Source organism: Theobroma cacao, chromosome 9 (genome assembly GCF_053813885.1).
Source record: "Theobroma cacao isolate CCN51 chromosome 9, ASM5381388v1, whole genome shotgun sequence".
Taxonomy (NCBI): Eukaryota; Viridiplantae; Streptophyta; class Magnoliopsida; order Malvales; family Malvaceae; genus Theobroma; species Theobroma cacao.
The window spans coordinates 19,967,171-19,989,380 of record NC_142647.1 but is presented as its reverse complement, the minus strand read 5'-3'; the positions used below and the strand labels follow the sequence as shown (position 1 = coordinate 19,989,380).

Here is a 22,210-nt window from a genome sequence, read left to right as displayed (position 1 = left end):
TACACTCCAAAAATCACCAGAATTAAACTTTTTCACTTCCTATCATTAAATTATACTCCAAATAGTTAATCTTGGTCAAAAATTTCACTCCATGATCAAATTATTATCTTAGGTGGCAAAATGACGATTTTGCCCTTAAATATCAAAATTTCTAATTTTACCCCAAATGAACCCTCGAACTCCGAACAATCATTTTTAGTCATTCCTGGACTATAAAATATTAAATTTCATCCTACAATTCCTATTTGATCTAGTTCGAGGTTAAATCAACTCAAGTGTACCATTAGGTACAATACCGAGTTTCGTCTATTCTTAGGTGCTTTTCCTAGCATAATAACATACTACTCAGTGCATGTATGTCATGACATGTATTTATAGGGTCGAGTTTTACAGCTAGGATTCTTATTTCTTTTCCCCCTTTTCTCTCCTGGTTTGGACGGCTTGAAGAAGATGAGAATTCTGAAAATTTTGACCTTTTTAAAGGCTAAAATAATATAATATTATTTTATTTATTTTTTTAATGTTTTATTAATTCCTTAAATTCTAGCCATCCATTTGTTTTCAAATTTTCACCATACACTTGTCCCACATATCCATAGCTTAGATAAAATTCTCAGACTTATCCAAAGTCTTGGTAGAGTAATTTTTGAAATTTACACTTTTGCCTCGGTAAAAGTCAAAAATTACATTTTTGCCCCAAAAACTGAAAAATTGCCCATAGACATATTTTTCATCCCTTATACTCATACCATTCTCCAATTTGTCAAATTTGATCTAAATTCTCTCAAAATCTCAAATTTTGTCCGTGGGTGTCAAAATTACGATTTTGCTCTTACACTCCAGAAATCACCGGAATTAAACTTTTTCACTTTCTATCATTAAATTATACTCCAAATAGTTAATCTTGGTCAAAAATTTCACTCCATGATTAAATTATTATCTTAGGTGGCAAAATGACGATTTTGCCCCTGAACATCAAAATTTTTAATTTTTCCTCAAATGAACCCTCGAACTCCGAACAATCATTTTTAGTCATTCTTGGATTGTAAAATATTAAATTTCATCCTACGATTCTTATTTGAACTAGTTCGAGGTTAAATCAACTTAGTGTATGTATGTCATGACATGTATTTATAGGGTCGGGTTTTACAAAAATTGTCCAAGGGTAATTTCGAAATGCTTTTTTATTAACTGCTATTTGTGCCATAGTGGCACTTAAACACTCAATTTTAATTCTGATGTTTATGTGGTTGTATGTGAAAAATGAATGCTGATATAACTATGTTGCTTAACTACTATAAATTGAAGTTTACTGATATTTTGCTATTTTAGTATTTTGACTGTCATGAAAAAAATCTACTGGTGCCATGCTGATATTGATTTACATGCTGATAAATGATTTTTGTTATGGCATTGTGGATAATTTATGTTTGAAAATTGATATAGATGGTGTGTATAGTATATCAGTTGAAACATGAATGATGTAGACTAAATTGAAATCAATAAACTGTTGACAGCTACTGGAACATTGATGAAAATTTGTCAAAACTTGCAGCTAAAAATTTCTGGCTGCAAATCACTCTGTGTTACTGAACATATGTATACTTTAAATGTATAATATCATTCTCTATATGACAAGAATAAAATTGGCTGAAATAAAATAAGCAAAGTATGCATACATTAAGGGGGAGCTTATACTTAGGGGGAGCAATCCTTATTTTCTGCAGAAAACTAAAAAGAATTAAAATGACACTATGCTGTTAATCAAGGAGTGTTTTGTCATCATCAAAAAGGGGGAGATTGTTGGCTCCATTAGTTTTTTATGATAATAAAACATTCCCATTTATTTGTGTCTAATACCTTTACTTGAGTATGCAGAAAATTAATATATGAAATTAATTTATTAACTCTTCAAAGAGTATTTTTGAAAGAAAAAGAGGGATAAAATCAACAAGATGTAACTGAATAACAAGGAGGAAGCTTATTAGTGAAACAAGGAAGAACATTGGTTGACCAAATTTCAAATTGGAGAAATGGCAAGCTGAAGAGTTTGAGAAACAGAATCAATTTAGTCAACCAAGTCAGTTGACTAAATGCTCTCTGCCAAAATCTGGAAACCAGAAACAGAACCAACTTAGTCAACCAAGTTAGTCGACTAAGAGCTCTCTGTTTGCAATTTGAACCAAAGCACTACAAGACAGATTAACGACTAGAACTCATCCTCAACTATTTTCAACGGATATAAACTGCCAAACTGCCATCGGAGTTGCATCTCCAAGTATAAAAGGGTCTTCCAACAATTAGAAATAAGTTTTTTAGAAGCCTTGAATGAGATTTAAGCTATAGAAAGTAGAAAAACCAGGAAAGCTTCACTGGACTTGTTTGCACTTAAACGCCTATTCTTTACATTTGTATTTAGCACTCAATCTTGTACCACTCAGATCACCAGTGATCATAGGTACCTTCTTTTACTACTTATCTTGTATTCTTAGAGTAAGGAAGTCACTCTAAGGGGTTATTCAAGCTTGGGATAGCTTGATTGTTGTAGGTTGTGGTTGAGCCTTGGAAAACCACTTTGGGGTTTTAGTTGAGCCCGTGAAAAACTAGTGTAAAAGGTTATGGCTGAGCCTAGTAAAAGCCATTGTAAAAGCTTGGTGGAAGCTTGTGAATTTCATTGGTTGTTAGTGAGTTTGTGAGAAAATCCTTGGTTGGATAATCAAGGTAATGGATGTAGGTCTTGGACCAAACCACTCTAAATTGCTATGCATTTTATACTCTGTTTTTGTTTTTAGAAGTTCTGAAAATTAGTTTCCAATCTTGTTAAAAGCCAAATTGTGCTATTCACCCCCCTACAGCACATATTATAGGGACCAACAGTTCCTAGATGACAACTATCGATAGATGCCGAGCATCTATCGATAGATGAATTTGCTACTATTTTCTCGTATGTCTATCTATCGATAGATGCAGGGCACCTATCAATGGATACAACTTAGGGTAACTTTCAATTGTTCCTGAGTGACAAACTATTGGTAGATGCTGGGCGTCTATCGATAGATGAATTAATTGGTCTGATGCGCATCTATTGATAGTTACAACTCAAAGTCATTTTCAATTGTTCCTGAGTGACAAACTATTGATAGATTCTTGACATCTATTGATAGATCTTCATGGTTTTAAAGGTCTTGTGTTGAGAAATAGAATCCATCGATAGATGTTCTTTATTTATCAATAGATGAAGAACATCTATCAATAGATTGAAATTAGTTTTAAAATTTGAAGAGCCTTGTTGCTTGTTTTCAATTCAAAGAACTTAGTTCTCCCAAAGATTTCATTTAAAAATTTGTTTTTATGTCTTAAATCTAACACCCCTTGCATTACTTTGCCTGTTTGTAAAGTGATAATACAAATTTGTATTTGATCATCACTTTACAAATACAAATTTAACTAATTGTCCCCCTGATTTCACAAACAAAAGTTTAACTTGAATTAGAATAAAGTGAAGTGATAAATTGAATCGCAAAGCAATAGCAACGAGATAAATTGAAGAGTAGTTTTTTTTTTTGTTTTGAAAATTATGAACTTGCTTTCATAAAACAAAGGGAATAAAGTTTTCCATTGTCTAAAAGAATAACAATATCGAAAGAACACAAATTAAGAATTGGACAATATAGTCTCATAGATAGCTGAGAATATTCTTCCAATTTCCTACAAAAGTCCTTAAAAACAATTCCCATCCTAGATCAAAACAAAAACAAAACAAAGGAGCCACCCTTCCATTCTCATTAAACCATCCTTTTACAATGATCGAAAACTAGCCAAAAAAAGCCCTGTACATGACTATAACCAAAACCATAAGTTAAAAAACAAAATCTCTACATCCCATTTTGTTTTTAGATTTCAGGGGATTGATCTTGTGTAGCAGCAAACAAAGAGGCACAATCATCATTCATCCAAATTTAGCAATGAACATTTAGTCTTTGTCCCAGATCAATCTTAAGACCATTAATAATGAATTCACAACAAAACCAGAAAGCCTCCATCCAAGAAACTTACTCACATTAAACAAGCCCATTACAAGCAACAACTTTCCAGAGCAATAGAAAAATAAACCCTACAACTAGCAATTGAAGAGTAGTAAAGCATGAACCATGTAAATATATCTAAAGCAACATCCACGTATACAGCCAACAGTTTGAAGCATCATGTAAATACATCCAAAAACATAGAAACAACAAACATGTAGTTGAAGATTCATATAAAAAATATGTAAATACATCCAAATTTTGATGCACATGTAGCCATTGAATTGAATAGTCCAAAAACTGAGTAGAACAGATGACTTTAGTGAGAACACACGATGGTGGTGGAAATTGAGGGTAAAACTAATCCTCTAAGTTGTTTTGGCGCTGCAACATCTCATGATTTTATGCCTCTATCACAATCATACGAGCAGTCAACCTAGAGTCCATTGTTTCCACAAATGAGATGAGTCTAGTGAAGGCTTGCCTAACATTGAATGTGGTGGACATAGGTGCACTAAGTTGAGCACTAGATAGGCCATTAGGATATGTACTTGGCTCACCCTCATTCCTCTTGTCATTGAATACTGAATTATTAATTAACCTTTTCTTCACCCAAGTGTTGTTTTTTAACTCAAAACCTAGCTTTTTAATACTATGCTCATCGATAAAATTGAATAAAGCATGGTTTTTTGGTAGATCACAACAGGTGTCAACTTTGAAGTAGTTTATGATCTCATTGATCAACATGCCGTAAAAAAGGTTTTTGATGCCCCCTTGAATGGTGTGGAGCATGTCATCCATGATGAATTTACCAACGTCAATACGACAGTTGTATTTGATGTGAAATAAGAACCAAAGGTCCTCTTGGGTGATAGTGGAGTAGTTAGAGCTGTGAGGATGAATAGTGTGAGTGATGATGAAATGCAAGACTCGATCAAAGAAAGATAGCTTTGTGTAACTAGAATTGCCTTTGTCATTTGGCGGAGGATAGATAAACATTGATCGAAGGTTACCATTATCAAAGACATAGTGGAGATCTTCTTGGAAGGACGTAAGGTGAATGACTCATTCTATCAAGGCATGAGCAACAAGGATTCGTTGTCCTATCTCGTGAGTGACAAACTTATCGTCATGGTTCACTAGGTCACCTGGTTTCGACTCAGCATATTTTTGTGTTGCATTGAAGTAAAAGATCTAAACTCAATTCTCATAGTATTTCCTATTCAATTGTAAGTAATGTGTCCACCCTAAACATTCAAAGTTTGCAAGATATGGGAAATCAGTGGACTTTAAATAATCAAAGTCAATTATACACTCGGGCATTACCTTTCGTTCGGCAAAATTGTCATTGAATTTTTAAGTGTGCAATGGATGAGTGAAATTTTCGCAAAAACGAACTCCCGTTTGATGCTGAAGATGTCTCGACACCAGTAGAGCCGCCTGAACCCCAGTTAGTAGTCATTTTTGTGCGTTTAGGTTTGTGATTGATTTTCGAAATTTATGAAATTTGAAGGCTTGGGGTGTTTTGGTCAAAAACAATATGGTAGAAATGTCAAGGAGGATGAGGAAAATGATTTAATTGAGACAATTTCTCTCAAAACGTAAGGGAATCCAAGATCTGAGAGATTAAGACCTTAGGGTTTTATGAAACCCCAAATTGAATTTTTGGGAAAATTTAGAAATGATTGAGAAAAATGTGTGTTTTCAATGCCAAAAATTAAAAGGGAAACACTTAAAATAATACATCTATCAATAGATTTTCTAATCTATCGATAGATGTCGTTCCATCATATGGCCAAAAGTCTTTATCTATCGATAGATATTGTTATCTATCGATAGATTTTTCGTGTAGGTTATATATTTTTCCCCATTCATCATCTATTGATAGATAGTTTGATCTATCAATAGAATTTACCATTTATCAATAGATATTGAACCATCTATCGATAGATGGTGCATCTAATTGCTTTTATCGATAGACAATATTGATCTATCCATAGATAGTCTTATGTGAACGTTAAAAAACAATGTTTGACATTCAAACTCATGCAAATAGGTAAAAAATTGAGTTTTGAGGTCCAACATATTCTTCTTTGCATAATATTTTTTATTATTCATGTCATAATTGTAAGCATTATTATTTTTAATTTTTATAAGTTTAAGAGAAAAATAAATATTTAGTAATTTTACACATTTTAATATTTTAATAATTAATATAAAAATATTGTGTTATTTTTTAATGTTATTATTTGTTATTTTAATTGCTTAAAGTTGAAAAGTTAAAATTTTATATTAAAAATTATAAATTTATTCAACTTATATATTTTTATAAAAAAAGTAATTTTGTCAATTTACATTACATTACCAATAAAGTGCTTATAAATCAAATACTACAATGTAATCTTTTCAACAATCACATTTCCTATAATCATCACTTTTCCATGTTATACCAAACGCTATAAAGTCATATTCTCAGCAATCATATACTCAACAATCACATTCTCAGCAACATACCAAATGCAATCTAAAAGGTAGGGTAATTTACCCCTAAGATTTATCATGAGTGGTATTTAGAATGCATAAAGATAGTTTATTCATGATTTTAACAACGAAAATAATATAATCACCAAAATGGTTATCGGAAATCACTACAATATTATCTTTGTCTACTTTTCTACAACTCTTTAAGTGAGAAACTCAATATATGTACTAGACAAGAGAATGAACTTAGTTTTTCCCTTATATAGTGAATCTCTATTCCTACTCATAATAAGATTTAAGATTTTTTACATAGATTTACACCATTAAATTCATATAAAATATTGGAGCTTAGTCTAATTTATTAGATTATTTTATAAACTTTACTATTATCTCATTATTCAAACCAAATTAACTCAAATTTGTTTTAACAAAATATAAAATATATAATGTAAGTCCACACTTTAATTATACGAGAAAATCTAACAATATTACCTTCAAATATAACTTTTTTGTGTGATTTTAGCTAATTTTGGATAAAAAGAAATATTAATATAAAATGATAATTTAAAATATAATCATTAAGACAATAACTTCATTTTTTGTTTTTTTTTTAAATTACATACATCCTTACTTTTATATATATATATATATATATATATATATAATATTATAAATTTTCACGTTAGAAAACTGTAAATTTTTATGTTTTCTTAATTTTCAGTTTTCTTTTAGAAGTAAAAAAGAAATTGTAAAAGGCAACAAATTACAAGGAACTTTAATTTTGAATTTTATGTTATTTAATTAACAAAAATAATATTAACAAAATTTCTCTAGCAATATCTACTATCTTTCGAAGTTTTGGTATAGCAGTGTGCAAGACAATTGGAATTTATTAAACACTTAATACTCTTTTTAATATATTTTAAAAAAATCAATTTTTCATTATTTGTTTATACTCTTTGATATTAAAAAGTCATGGAACATCAAAATTATAAAAAAAATTAAATTATAAAATAAGGTCAAAAATTTTTTCTTAAATTTCGTGGAAGAAAATAAAAATTCTACAAATAGAATAATCAAAGTTATATGAAGGTTGAGGCTGTTATATGAGTTGTAAAAGAAACAAAAACAAGAAATAATTATTTCAAAAGCAATTTACAAATTGTTAAGTTTAAACTACTATGTTTTTGCATACATTTAGTTTAGTAGTTAATACATGATCTCTTTCTTAAAGAGTAAGATTTGAATCTCCCATTTTCCAAATAATAAAAAAAAAACTATTTTGTTTTTTGTTGTAACAAACAGCAAATAAAAAAAATAAACTATTTGAATCCCTCATACATGTTAAAAATTTGATATCCATAAAAAATAAATTTAATAATGTTTTAATATAATTATTGCCAATTTTTGTGATGTGTATTTTAGCATTTTCCATTAAGCTATTGTGAGAATATTTGATATGAACATAGTCTATATATTGGAATGGAATGCATGGTGCCATGTTTGAGAGAATTTAAGTAAAAAGTATATCAATCAAATGTGATGTGGGGTTGGTTTAGGTAAAAGCAATTAAGTTTGAGATTTTGAATTATTTTAATTTTGTAGAAAAATATTTAATTACAAATCGAATTATTTTAATTATTAAAAATCGGGGTGTGGGATTGGGACACGTGGAAGTAGTTAGTTATTAGACCAGAGCAGAGTGTTTATACATTCTTCGTTGGCTGTACAAACGAGAGAGAGAGAGAGAGAAAGGGGGAAAGAGGAAGTGCAGGGAAAAGCTGAATGAAACAATAAAGAAACAAAGCTGTGGTCTCTTCTTCCCCCTTCCTCTCTTTCTCTTCTCTTTCTCTCTGAAAAAAGGAATCTCTTTACTTGCTTGCTTCTCATTCGCTCTTTTCAGTTTTTTCCTTCTGCTTTAATCCCCATCTCCTTTTGTTCTCCTGGAAATAGTCGGGACCTCTTGTTGAAAGAAGATGCTCGGAAATTGAGAGCCCAACGAATCCTTCCAATTAAATTCTCAGCTTTCTTGATCGAATTGCAAGAGTCTGAGGGGTACCCCGTTCGTCATTTTTCCTAGAAAATGGAGAATTTTGGTGGGAAAACGAGACCCACAATCAATCTGAAGCTGTTCACCACTCTATCGGAGTCATTTTCCAGTCCAAACCCAACAAAATCCCCAAGGAACTTCCAAGACGGAGTGGTTGGGCTAGGCATAGTAGCCGCTATGACTGATTCCAGCAATACCCAGGAAGCTATTTGCTTTGCTCGATCGCCAAGATCCACCCCCATACCAATAGTTTCATCTGCTAAAGCAGCAGCCAACTTCAGAGGTGGCGGTAATTCGGAGAGTTTGGATGAATTATCTGAGAATTACACTTGTGTAATTTCTCATTTTGGCGATAATTTGATCAAGAAACATGTTTACTTTGGTGATGACAAGAAGAATTCCAGTGTTTTCACTGCCTCTTCTTCTTCGCCTAATAAAAGTGATGTTGGTCGAGTCAAGAGGGAGATTTGGAGTGATGACTTTTTGAGTTCTTGTCATCTTTGCAAGAGGGAACTTCATGGTTTGGACATTTTCATGTACAGGTATTTTTGTTTCTTTCTTTAATTGTTTTAAGTATGTGTATTTTAATTCTTGATGATGTTTTTGAATATGGGTTCTGCTCTTATTTTGAAGTGATGCTGATTTACAGTGAATTGATGGATATTGATGATCTGATGATTACTTGGTCATGATTCTATATATGCTTTTTTCTTTAGTTAATGGGTAGACTTTTAGGAATTTTGCAAGGTTAGCAGGTCCATTCATTATTTGTCCCACTCCTGAGTAGAAATGGATCTCTTGGTCAAGTAGTTAGCTATAGTTCCTTGAAAAGAATTACAAATTACAATTGATTCTTGTCTTTTGAAAGGTATGTAAGTTATGTGTTTTGGATTCAAAGGTTTTGTATGATTTGGTTGGAAATGCAATGATGGATAGGAGAACTATGATTACTGGCCTTTGCCTGATAGCTGTCTACCTATACTTGTAAGGGCAGGTAGATTCTAGCCTCAACTCAATAGAATCCTGTCTGAGGCTTTATCTCAACTTAAAATATTAGGCTGCCTATATTTTACCAGATATGTAGCCTATATGCAAATGCATTGCTCCAAGTGTTAATATGATTCTGTTACATCTGTACAGCTTAATGAACAATCAGAACAAATATGAATGCTGCATGTTCAGCTTACAACAGTAAATAAATTGCATTTAGTCTCACAATTGTGTTGGTTCTGATAGTTTTATAAACTGTTCGGTTTACAAGTAACCCAATCAGTATGCTATAAGCTGCTTATTAAGTTGTAAGCCATATTGTTCTAGACCTGGGTACCTTACTCAAAACACACTCGATTTTCTTAATGTCGATTATATGATGTTGAAAGTTAAGGATTCATAATACAATCAACATCATCACCATTTGCTTGTACGAAGAAAAGGTGTTGATTGAAAAGTTATCTCAATTAATGTTGTGGAATTTGAAGTTTATAACCAGGACCTGTCTTAGAGTGTTTTGAACTGCATTTGGTCCCTATTTTGGATATGTAATGTCTTTTGCAGTTAGTTTTAAAAATGTAGTATATTTTTGTCCCTTCAATTTCAGTAAGGTTTGTCATATCCTCTAGATTAAAACCTCGAGGTTCTTTCCTCTTTTTTGTTATGTTACTCGGACTTGAGGGTGAGTATCGGATATGAGTTTGTGTCTGACATGGGTAGTTTCTAATCTTCATACTCATTTCCGTTGGATATGTGTTGAACACAGATACATAATGGAAAATGAAGAGTTGAAGGAACATAGCTCTTGTTTTGTATGTGTAGTGAGGGTTACAGAGTCTGGGGGTAGGTAGCGTCTGAATTGGGTGGATAACTAGTCAGTGCTCTGTATTGGGTCGTGTTTTCCCTAAATTCAGTGGCTATGATTTCTCCAATCGTTTGAGATATTATTGGAGTAGTGAAATATCTAAAGGATTGCTTATGCATGTGGTGTTGATTTTCATAGGGACCTTGCCTTGAAATTTCAACCTCAAGACAAGATTTCCTTTTCTTGGTATAATGGCATATTCTTGCATAGCAGAAAGAATCTTGAATGATAAATCAAATGGACCTTTTTGCAGAGGGGAAAGAGCATATTGCAGTGCGGAGTGCCGTGACAAACAAATAACAAGTGATGATCACAAAGAAATATGCGGGCGTGAAGCCAGGAAGCAACTCGACTGCTCTGTGTCTCCTTGTTCTGGGCCGCAGGTGTTCTTCGCTGGGGTTGCCGCCGCATAATAGACAGTTTAATCAAATACCCATATATATATATATATATATAAATAAGAAAGGGGAGGAAACAGCGTTCATTGGACAGGATGTCTGAATGAAAAAACCAATAGTTTGTTTGTATGAGCTATGAGCGGCACCTTGAAGCATCTCTGATTGCAAGAATTCTTCCTTCAGAGGCATATGAGATTTCTTTCCTTTTGGCATTCAGAAATTTAGAAAACCCCCAAAATATGTTTTCTATTATCTTCAATCTCAGCAGTGATCACTATATTAATTATTACCTAATTTGCATTTCAATTACCCAACTTCAATTCAATCAGGTTACCTATGTAATAATAATGCATGGCAAGTATGTTTCTCTTTAATAGAAAATGACATTCACCCAAAGAAGGAACTATTGGAAAAGTATTGATAGATGATGATGCAACTATTGTATCTCATCTTAATAATCTGGAAATTGTTGTTAATAACTGTATAGGTTTAATACCCATTTGGGTCTTACCTTCCACTAAATTGGTCAACACTTCCAAAGTACGGAAAACTAACAACATAGGATATTCATGATTTACCCTTAATTTTCTATATATTTGGCAAAAGAGTGAAAGGAGAATCCCTCAGGTAAATACCATTGAGCCAAGCATATGAGTACAGTTTACTTCTTTTTTTCTTCTCTTTGTTGAGAAAACTCAACCTCTTAAAAATTTTCAACTTTCATGAATGAATGGAATGTCTGGCGAAATACATTGCATTAGTATAGTTTCTTGGCTGAATGAATGGCTTACCATACCACCAGAATCAAACAAAGAAAACTCATTTCAAACTATAGCCATTTCTAAGAGTTTGAGGGCAATAAGCATACCAAAATTCTACATCATTATGCAAACAATTCAATTCGACTGTGGAATGAAAGAAACCCTGATGATTGTCAAAATTTCATACAAGTTCTCATATGGAACGCACTAGCAATAGCAACATTACAGAAGTTCAAACTAAATGCAGTCTGTTCAACGAAAAAAAGGCCGTTGAATGAATGCCAAGTTGACAGCTCGACGGCTTAAACCAAATAAAAAAATGTGCAGAATACTAACCCTTCTAAGCGGTTGCACTAGTCAATTCTTTGGTCGGGGTTGCTAGTACCATTTTCTGGGGCTGTAGGCAACAAAGAATAAGGTTATCTTGAATCATTAATAATTCAAGAATCATAAAATATTTATCACAGAATTGCTAGCAAGAGTAAACCAATTTAACTTTTATGTTACAAAATAATGATCATGAAAAAACATTTTACAGTAGTACAGACATACCAATCTCCATATTCTCCCCGAGAACTGAAACAGTGCAAACAAAAGTATGGTTTTGTTCTATGTATAATCAATATGCTTGAATTGGTGTTAACTTTACCTATTTGTTTATGTTCCACCAAAAATGAATTTGCATTTTGCAACTACTTTTGCTAAACCGGGAAGTGATAAACCAAAGCAAGTAGTAAAAGAGGAAAAAGTGAAGCCTAGTTTAGGGCTATCGTTGAAGTATTATCCTCAAACCTATGTTGTTTAAAAAAATTAAATCAAAGAAATTTCCTTTTTCTTTAAGAAGTTATTAACGAGTGCTTTCTTGAAACTTATGAAGGATGCTATTATGAAAGTCCAGGACTATATAGACCAAGATGATTGAAGAATGCAACTAGATAGCCCAACAATCTGAAAAGAGTCAGAGACCTTAAATTTTAGCCAATATCACCTGTCTGTTCAGCCTCCTAACTACCAACCCACTGGTATTAAAATTTGACATAAAGTACAAACTGCATTCTTGATAAAATGAAACAACTTCTTACCGCTGCTAACTCTTCTTCATGTTTAGGAATGAAAGCAGTGTCAACCTTTCCATTTCTGAAGTCCTGTAAAGCGTTGCATGTTAGATTGCACACTTTTGAACCTAAAAGCATAATATTCTCCAACTAGATATACATATCCCACATTCACAAGATAGCACCACCAACCTCAATATCAAGGATGAGTTTATGGTATTCAATGGTTGTAGGAACCCCTGAAACAAAAAGCATTATCAAGGAGATTACTTGAGGGATAGAGTTTCGTTGATAACAAAATTAGACTGAACAAAAGAAAATGAAGCAACTCCTTCTGGTAGAAGCATCTTCAATTACATACATGTAGAACCAGCTGAACCAACAGGAGCCATAAGGACAATGGTCAATGGTAGCTAATCATTCGATATATGTAGAGAGTTGCTTTTTCTAATAAAAGGTTTCTTCTCCCATACAAACAATGAAATGGTGCATAGTCCCATGCAACCTTACTATGTGCATGTTTATAATAATTGACTAAGAAAATATAGAAAAGCAAAGGAAAGAAAATAGTACAGCACACCAAACAAAATCCAAACAGTAAACTCTAGGTCAATAACTAGTACCTGTAATTACAGTGTCATCAAGAGCCCTTTTCATGCGCTCAATTGCTTTTTCCCTTGTAGGAGCCCATACAATAAGCTACAACAGAGTACAGTCAGAAGAACAATGTTCAAGCTAAAATTTTCATTTTAGAGAAGCAGACCTGTAAGCATGGCAACTTTAAAGTACTGGCACAAAATAATTACACTTTGTGCTGCACCTTGCAAACATGAATCAAAACATTAAGCTGTTCTCCATGACACTTAGATATATGTTTTACTATGTTCAGAGTAACCTTGGCAAAGTTAAAAACATAATGCAATTTACTATATGCACCTTGACGTAAGACAATTTATCTGAAAATAAAGTTTGAGTATTCTCTTCTCTTCCCAAATTAACTTTCTTGGACCTTCAACGATTTGCATCAAACTGCTCATACATACATAATCTTACATGCCATAAACATGAATAGTATAAGAAAAATATTACAAACCTTTCCGAGTAGTGAATCATAGCTCGGAGGAACTACATAATCAGAATAAACATGGCTATCCATTCTCACAAATGGGCCTCCAGATGGCAAGTATGATGTTATTCTTCCTGTCATTCAGAAAGCACAGGAGGTGTTTACAGTAACAAACAAGTAGAAGAAGTCCTTCCATTCCTTCCTATTCTCTTGGTTATTTGAAAACCTTATCCAAGGGTTGGAAATTGAGGAAGGAATTATGAGTATAAACTTCAAAATTAAACAGAATACAGGTAAAGAAACATACCCTATAATGTTAATATAAGATAAAGCTTATACCTAACAATGTTGGCAAAAAGAGAGTATGCAAGCTTGGATGATTCCGGTACAGAAGAATAATGGAAAATTTTCAAATACAAGCAAAGCGCTGATGCTGGTAAGTATTAAAAATGAACCTATTGCAATGATAGTTTGCACATAAACATAAAACAACACCCTATAAGCATACCTGGTCCAGGTCTGAACCCTTTAAATGCATCTTCAGCATTGATACGACATTCAATTGAATGCCCTCTGAGCACGATATCTTCCTGCAAATCATACTTTATGAGCAATTGAATAATTGCGTTTTCTGCTCCAAAATTATTAGCTGAAACATAGCATTTCAATACCTGTTTGTAGTGAAGTTTTTCTCCCATAGCTACACGAATTTGTTCTTCAATCAAGTCAGCAGAGGAAATCATTTCAGTTACAGGATGCTCGACCTGAGTTTGATCGATGAAAATACACATTTAGCAGTACTCCTTTTAATGCCCTAATAAGTAAAACAAGAATTAGAGTTCAAAAATCCTTATTCAACCTGGATTCTAGTGTTCATTTCCATGAAGTAGAAGGAACCTCTTTCATCCAAAAGGAATTCAACAGTTCCTACACCAATGTACCCAATAGATGCTGCTGCAGCAACTGCTGCATCACCCATTGCCTTCCGCAGCTCTGGTGTCAATGCTGGAGAAGGAGCCTCTTCTAGAAGTTTTTGATTACGTCTCTGAATAGTAAGTCACATTCAACATCATTGTGTATCAGTAAGTTAGTTATTCTTTCAATTAAGAGTTAAGGGGAAAGAAAGAAAAACAACAGAACATATCGTGCTGCCAAAATTTAGGTTAATATTTAGCACATCCTCATGCTGCAGCGAAGATTTGAGAATAGCCACCAGCCTGCTTGCCTTTGTAAGCATATACTTGCACCATTTAAGAGAGAGATGCAATATTGGAGCCAATTATCATTACTATGATGCCATCAATACCAACAAGAAATGGTGATCAGATCTGTTTGAGAATCAGAATTGATGTAGCCATGGAAAATTAAACTTAATTGTTTTCATGTTTATAATTTGGTACTAGCAATTTACGATTTTCTTCTAGAAGGGCAGAATTGTAATTTTCCAAGCTATCACCCAAGGGTTAATTTTGTTCAAGTTTAGATTAGCTAAGAGTTTCTAGCAGTAAAGTTTTCCTTTGAGTCCAGATTGGTTATTTAGGGTCCATATAATTGTGACTTTGGCTACTTAGTTTTTCTTTCCAAAAAGTTGCTATAAAGTAAAAAGAAATGGTAAAATATAAGACAATATTTTTTAGAAATGAGCAAAAATTAAAGTGAAACATCAATTTAAACAATAGTTGTTTCATAAAATAATAAATTCATACTTTTTGTTATTCCTGAATGTTACATTTTTAATATTTAAACTTCAAGAAATTTTTTCAATTTCTTATCTAAATGAACTTTTTGCTTTGCACTTTTAGAAGGGAAAAAGGATTTTCTTGGTTGTTAACTGCTATTCAAATTGTAAGACATAATTTAATTTCAGAGCTCCCCTAATAAGTTGTAAGTGAGATGATTAGCATAAAATTGGACCTCCAGCATGAACCCATAAAGTGTATGTAGGTTTTAACAGTTTCTACATAACCTCAAAAGTGAAAAAGCATTTTACTTTGCACCCATTTGCAATAAAAATAACACTCCTAAAAAGCTGAATGAGTCGCTTCAAATGTTTTTCCTTTCCATAGAACTTCAGCCTTCAGATTGAGTAGCTCTTTTCCATTTATGTTTAAAAGTGATTTCTTTATGAATTGGTTTGATAAAGAAGAACCAGCAAAGTTAGAGAGGACTAAAACATGGTATCAGTACCTGGATGCTGCAGTCGCGCTCACCAAAGTGAACAACATTACCATATTTATCCGCGAGAACCTGCAAAATCAAACCACATAGCATAAGAAAATTAAATGTTTGCATGTAGTCTATAATCTATAACAGAGTACATGCAAAAAATGTTAACCATAGGTCACTCAGCACTGCATGCCATGACTCTCCCAACAGATGGAAACCATAAATGAAAGCTGGGGAAAATATAACGCAATCTCCTTGCGTGCTTGATGTTACAAATTACTTGCTGCTTTCACTCAAATTAGAATAGTTTTAGTCTTGACCAACCCCTTAAATTTCACTTGCACAACTTGAATGTGATTTGGGTCTTGTCTTAAAACTTACACTAAGGTACAATGACCAAACAGTACACTAAGGTAAATCCTCTTTGGGGTGCCAAATCATGCAAATCCAGGCCCTCAAAAGACTTGAAAAGCATTTTTTTTCTTCCTTTTACAGACAATCAATCGTAACAGTCTTACACAATAATCTACAACCTTTATCTACATAAAGGAAGACCCTAAAACCCTTAAAAATTCTAATTCTAACCTTTAGATATCACCAATTTGAAACAGTTACTACTTTATAAGTTGTGTTATTTTAGTGCAAATGAAAGCACCTCCTTTATGCTTCAATGTACCAATGGTGCCTCTCCTTTATATTTATAACATGTATGACTCCAAAATAATGTCGCTCATTTCTACTTTTAAAGTATATAACTTCCTTAATCCCAAAACAAAAAAAAAGAAACTAAAAAACACAAAAATGCTCAAGGAATACAACCTTGGAGTAATTTAATAACTTTCTCTTTCATTTCTCATTCTTTCCAAGATCCAAATGGAGTAGCAATTAATTATATCTAGAATCAAATTGACTTGAAGCAGTGGCAATTCAAGTCAAATAATTATTCCCATTACATTGGTCCATTTGTTCAGCGATTACCAAGAAAATATTCTATCTATAAAGGAGCACCACACTATAATGCTCTCCAGATTACATTCTTAATAGTGATTCAAGTCCGTGACGGGGAAAGAACCTATACATGCATAGAGTAATTACCTGGAACTCAATATGCCTTGGATTTTGAATGTACTTCTCCAAATAAACTCCATCATTCCCGAATGCAGCTGCAGCTTCACTTTTGGCTTGCTGTAAAATTAAAAAGCTAAATCAAAACTGAGCACAGATAGACTTCACTTAGATGATGCACACTCCAATCATTTTGGACAACAATAATTTATATTATTCCATGAGATCTAACTACCAAGTTAGAGTATATGTAAAAAATAAAACTTGAAAAAGATTATGTCAAATGTAATATAAAATATTCATCAAGAAAATATGGGAAATGCCAAAAAACAATGAAAGAAATTGTCTAAGATCAAAGAAACATTCCTGAGAAAACAATGGTGAATTCAAGCTAGTAAAAGAAACCTACAAGAAATATGGTAGGAACAATGCTGCAGGTCCTTCTCCCAATTGATTGACTTCAATTAAGTACTATAGATGCAAAAAATCAATAATAAAAGTTACCAAGGTTTTCTTCATGCTACTAAAATAGCAAGTTCCTGTTACCATAACTGTAACAGACTGCTTCATGCTGCAAAGCAAGCAGCCAGTGGACCTTTGGTTCAAATTATTATGGGACAGGAGGACAGAATTAAATCATAAATACACAAATGGGCAATAATGATCGCAAAGATAGAGATAGCAACAGAGTGAGTTAAGTTCTTTTCTCTTTACCTTTTTGTCTTCCCTTTAGCTTTTAGATTTGCTTCCTTGTAAGGTTGCAAATAATGTCATCTATTGGTTAGAACTAATTTAACTAGGAGATTAAGCCAATAGAAAAGGGTTGCAAAAAATTAGAGAATGGATGTGCTACTTTTTTGTTCTTTCTCAACAAATACTGTTCCTAACCTATGCCCATCATTTAAAAATCAAATAAGGTTAAGGATCTATTCCATAATTACATTAGTTCTTCACTGTTAGTAAAAAGAACAGTCATAAGCCAATGGCAATCGAATTATGATTAAATAAATGACCCAAAACTAAAAACTTCAAAAATGTGATATCTTGTCAACTAAAATCGATGAAGCAAATCATATTTGAAGCAATACCTGCAGTAACTTCACAAACTCATCAGGCTCTTTAGCAAGACGCATTCCACGCCCTCCACCACCAGCTGTGGCCTTGAGTGCATAAAAAAAAAAATTAATTACAAAAACGTTTGTCAGCAAAGACAGATTTCAATGCAATTTTACAAACAATAGTACTCTCTTGACATTTAAAATCGTATATCATGATGCATTTTAACTGTGGTGCTAGCAAAAGAATACGAGAGTTTTGCTGCATCTCTTAACAAAGAAACACAATTGAACTTCTAAAATGTCTTGCCACAATAAAATGAATGCCTAATAATGTTCAAAATGTAATCAATAACAGTTTAGATTTTGCAATGATTTTAGAGAAATTACAGCCAGAGCAAAAGTTTGGTTTACAAACTCTATACTTGGATAGGCCTGTCAAAAACAAAAGCTTTTATTTTAATAAAAAATATTAACGATTCTCCATTGTTTTTCCTGACTCTGATTTACAAGGATGTTGATTCTTCCCATGAACAAGTCTGTAGTAATTTTTGGCTTTTAGGTTGCTTGTCCAATCAGTATGCATGTGCACTACGTTTGTTCCTTTTTCAACACTTTATCCTTGAATTAATACAAAAGAAAATTAACTGAAAATAAAATAAAAATTTCTAAAGAAAACTTAAGTTGAATAGCTAGAAACAGGAGCGTCAAAATTTCCCATGTTCATCAGCCAGTAAGTTATACAGATCATAGAACATCCATTGATTGTTAGGGAGCAAAATAATCACCTTGATCATCACAGGAAAGCCAATCTCATGGGCAAGCTTGATTGCTTCCTCTGTACTCTATAATAAACAGAAAGTTAATCTAGGAACTGCAAACTGAACATCTAAATACTATGTATGAGTCTGCATACTTCAAACAATGGGCCAAATACAATACCTGTAACAATCCATCACTTCCTGGAACAGTAGGAACACCTGCATTCTTCATTGTTTCTCGAGCAGTCGATTTGTCACCCATAACACGGATACTGTCAGGCTGCCAAAGCAAAAGCCAGAATTCATTCCTTTAATTGGGAATAAGGATGAGCTAAGACCAAAAAGTATCCAAGCTGGACAAATGAGCTAAAAGAATACCATCAGTGTTTACTTTGAAACTCATCAAATACATAAACTTCACCATTCACAATGCAGATGAAAATTTCTGAATGCATAGTTCATTAACAGAAAGGATTTAATGAAAAAGGAACAGATTTTGGCCACAATAAACAAAGTCTCAATGACAAAATCATTTGTGACATCATGAATTAGTATACACAGCTCACCATGTCAGGTAAACTGCTTACCGAACAGATATCTCATATTTGCAGTAATCAATTTCAATTAAGTCCTGGAAGCAAATAACTCTAACTTAGAGAAGAGACTAACATAAATGCAAAATAACTCAGTAACAAAATCCTGCCACACATCACTCCTCCCTGCTGGAATTCTGGTTATAGATGGAAACACCAGAAGTGAACATTCAGGGGTAAAAGTTGATGGCAAAACAGGCAACAACAAACAAAGAGATGTATCCTCTCATAAGTGATTTTATGAACTGCATGAGATAGCTAACTGAAATTTGGAGTGATTAAAATATATGTTTGCCTTTTTAAGCTCAGGATCCATTTCAAAGATCTGAAAATACTTTTACGTTCAGGTAGCCCCTTATATGGAGATGGCTAACAGTACCATAAGGTATCAAATTTAAGTACCAAAAACTAAGTTCATCAGCCTCAATAGAAAGCACCAGTTTGCAACCCTATATATCAATATTTTATATACCAAATGGACAACATTATGCACATTAATTAATTTTGAACAGGAAAACTCCATTCTAAATTACTTATTCAAATAATTAGGAAAAAAGGAAAAAAAAAGAACTAGGTTTCTAAGAATAAAATTCTTCTTCCATGACTTTACAATAGTGTACTTACATTAGGCCCAATAAAGTTGATTCGGTGGTCTCTGCACATTTCTACAAACACTGCATTCTCAGCAAGGAAACCATATCCAGGATGAAGCATGGTACAGTTACGGCTAATTGCAGCAGATAAGACATTTGGAATCAATAAATACCTGAACAAAGACAATTGAAGGTACAAATTACGTTATCAGTACTAAGACAGAATAAACACATAACTGGACCACAGAAGGATGGCATTGACATATGAATAATACAGATTAGCAAAACAAAGATAAAGATTTTAAAAGCAGAAGATTACATAGAAACATATGAATCAAAAACAAGAACAAAGAGAAAGGTTATAATTGCTTGATATACGCCTATGCCCAGTGGATAAAATCTAATGACAAGTAACAAACTTAAATTCTTCAAGCAAAGACAGACAAATACACTTCATGCATTTGTATAACTGGTCTTCTTGCATCTCATCTTATCTTCAATTAAATTCCAAACAAAATTAAGCTTCCAATGCTTAAAAGAAGTGAGGAAACGCTCTAAACTTTACAAGAGTTCTAAAACTCAACTGGATTTGCACTTTTAAGCCAAATACAAAATTTTGTTAGCTAAAGAAGACTCTTAAAATTTGGAAATGATTTAAAATATAAACACTATAGTTCCTATTTTCCTGGGAAGAAGAGAATTGCTATTAGTATACATGAATAGACCTCAGTAAGTCTTCGACTTGAGACAGAGGTGACAGGAGAACAGCCAAAACAATGAGAACATTTAGAAATCCATTCACGTGCTGCATGCAAATACATTTCCAGTTGAATTTTGATATGAATGTCAGTACTTTTTCATATTTTAGCGTTTGTTCAACTTATCCAACAGATTCAATTAATTCAGATTTTCATCTTGATAATTAATTTATTCCTCGTTCCTTTCCCTTCTCTTAAAATCTCCACATTAAGGATCACTAAATTTGACAACAAAAGAAATTAAACGAGGATCAACTGGCATAGGTAGGAAGTAACAAGACAAAACTTCATAATAATTTTCTCTGGAAAAGGCTAAGACAATTATGATAAAAGCTGATCAAGAAAACCATAGGGGATGAAGATATGGCTGCTTACGACTGACTACTTGGTGCTTCGCCTATGCAAACTGATTCATCAGCCAACTTCACATGGAGTGCATCCTTATCTATTGTTGAGTAGACAGCAACACAGGGTATTCCCATCTCATGAGCTGTACGGATTACACGAACAGCTATTTCTCCTCTATTTGCCACCAGAATTTTCTCAGCACGGCATGTAGCACCAAGAGCTCCTCCAAGCTTATTAGATTTACATCTAACTTGGGTTGCCTGAGCTTTCTGCCTAGGAAAGTTGATCCTGCTTCCCACCATAAAGCTACACTGGGAACTCCTAATACCTCTACTTCTCCCCAAGAATAAGCCCTTCAATTAAAAAACAATAATATTAGCTATACATGATAGTAATAGCAACACGCAGCGTTACTTAACAATACGTGAAAGCTTGGAGCTTTGACAGAATTCATTCTAGGAAACTAAAAAGGATTAGAACTTTGGGCTTATCAAGTAATCTGAAGTAGTCCCAATAACCAAAACCATACACGAGAAGAAAGGCTATCGAGTTGATATGTGTCCTAAGACCCATTGGAGCATCCAACAGAAGGAACAAAACGAAGAGCTCAAAAACAGAAAATGACGATTCCAAAAAGCAGAGAGACTTACAGGAGGTGAGTTAACAGATTTGCACATCGTCATTGAAGCATCCATTGCCATTGCAAAAAATGCCTATAAAAAAAATACCCATTTCAGCAATACTGAGAGTGGTACATCTTCAAGCATCAAAAAGCAATTAGATCCAGTGTAAGGCTGAGAATTAAAGAAGGAAAGAAAGAAAGTTACCAAGCTTGATGTGAACAAGAATTAGACAATGTAGAGAGAAAAAGAGAGAGAGTGACAGTTGTGGGAATGGAGACGTAGAAAGATATGGAGGAAGATGTCGATGGAAACGAGGGAAGCGTTGGCTTGAATGCTCCGCCTAAATGGTTGGGGGAATCAGCTCAGCTCCCTCTGCTTGACCTTTCCCTACGGTTCCTATCTCTGCGGTTGGATCCTTTCTTCCAATACCTTCATTCCACGTTTGCATCTCACAAGTGCGTGGGACCCAATTGTTCCTGGCTGTTTAGCTGCTCAACTGCCCAACCTGGCAAGTGCAAACCGCGGATGACCAACGATCACCCAGAAGAACGCCCAAA

At 33.4% G+C, this 22,210-nt stretch overlaps 2 protein-coding genes across 3 annotated transcripts; one reads left to right on the top strand and one right to left on the bottom strand.

Annotated features, from left to right (window-relative positions):
- The first annotated feature begins 8,343 nt into the window (after positions 1–8,343).
- LOC18589497 (FCS-Like Zinc finger 14-like) lies at positions 8,344–11,098 on the top strand. The gene is made up of 2 exons (XM_007014494.3): positions 8,344–9,098; positions 10,665–11,098. The coding sequence occupies exons 1-2, from the start codon at positions 8,590–8,592 to the stop codon at positions 10,822–10,824; spliced, it is 669 nt and encodes a 222-aa protein (XP_007014556.1). The 5' UTR covers positions 8,344–8,589; the 3' UTR covers positions 10,825–11,098.
- Positions 11,099–11,709: 611 nt separating this feature from the next.
- Positions 11,710–21,995, bottom strand: CAC2 (acetyl Co-enzyme a carboxylase biotin carboxylase subunit). Of its 2 annotated transcripts, XM_018127571.2 has the most exons (17): positions 21,858–21,995; positions 21,681–21,743; positions 21,058–21,383; positions 19,956–20,097; positions 18,920–19,018; positions 18,766–18,822; positions 18,011–18,082; positions 16,953–17,042; positions 15,879–15,938; positions 14,551–14,736; positions 14,363–14,455; positions 14,200–14,281; positions 13,719–13,825; positions 13,249–13,324; positions 12,818–12,864; positions 12,653–12,715; positions 11,710–11,967 (listed from the first exon to the last, which is right to left on the bottom strand). In XM_018127571.2, exons 2-17 carry the CDS (start codon positions 21,729–21,731, stop codon positions 11,911–11,913), a joined length of 1,608 nt encoding a protein of 535 aa, XP_017983060.2. In that variant the 5' UTR covers positions 21,732–21,743; positions 21,858–21,995; the 3' UTR covers positions 11,710–11,910. The 2 variants fall into 2 exon arrangements, with proteins under 2 accessions (XP_017983060.2, XP_088665667.1); XM_088809541.1 differs by lacking the exon at positions 21,858–21,995 and having other exon boundaries at positions 21,681–21,839.
- Between the last annotated feature and the right edge of the window lie 215 nt (positions 21,996–22,210).

Coding starts and splice junctions, on each gene's coding strand:
- CAC2 (XM_018127571.2), bottom strand. CDS start 21,731: ATGGCAATGGATGCTTCAATGACGATGTGCAAATCTGTTAACTCACCT. Junction 14,737..15,878: donor AGCGCGACTGCAGCATCCAG/GTACTGATACCA, acceptor CTTACTATTCAG/AGACGTAATCAAAAACTTCT. Junction 14,282..14,362: donor AAAAACTTCACTACAAACAG/GTATTGAAATGC, acceptor TATGATTTGCAG/GAAGATATCGTGCTCAGAGG.
- LOC18589497 (XM_007014494.3), top strand. CDS start 8,590: ATGGAGAATTTTGGTGGGAAAACGAGACCCACAATCAATCTGAAGCTG. Junction 9,099..10,664: donor TTGGACATTTTCATGTACAG/GTATTTTTGTTT, acceptor ACCTTTTTGCAG/AGGGGAAAGAGCATATTGCA.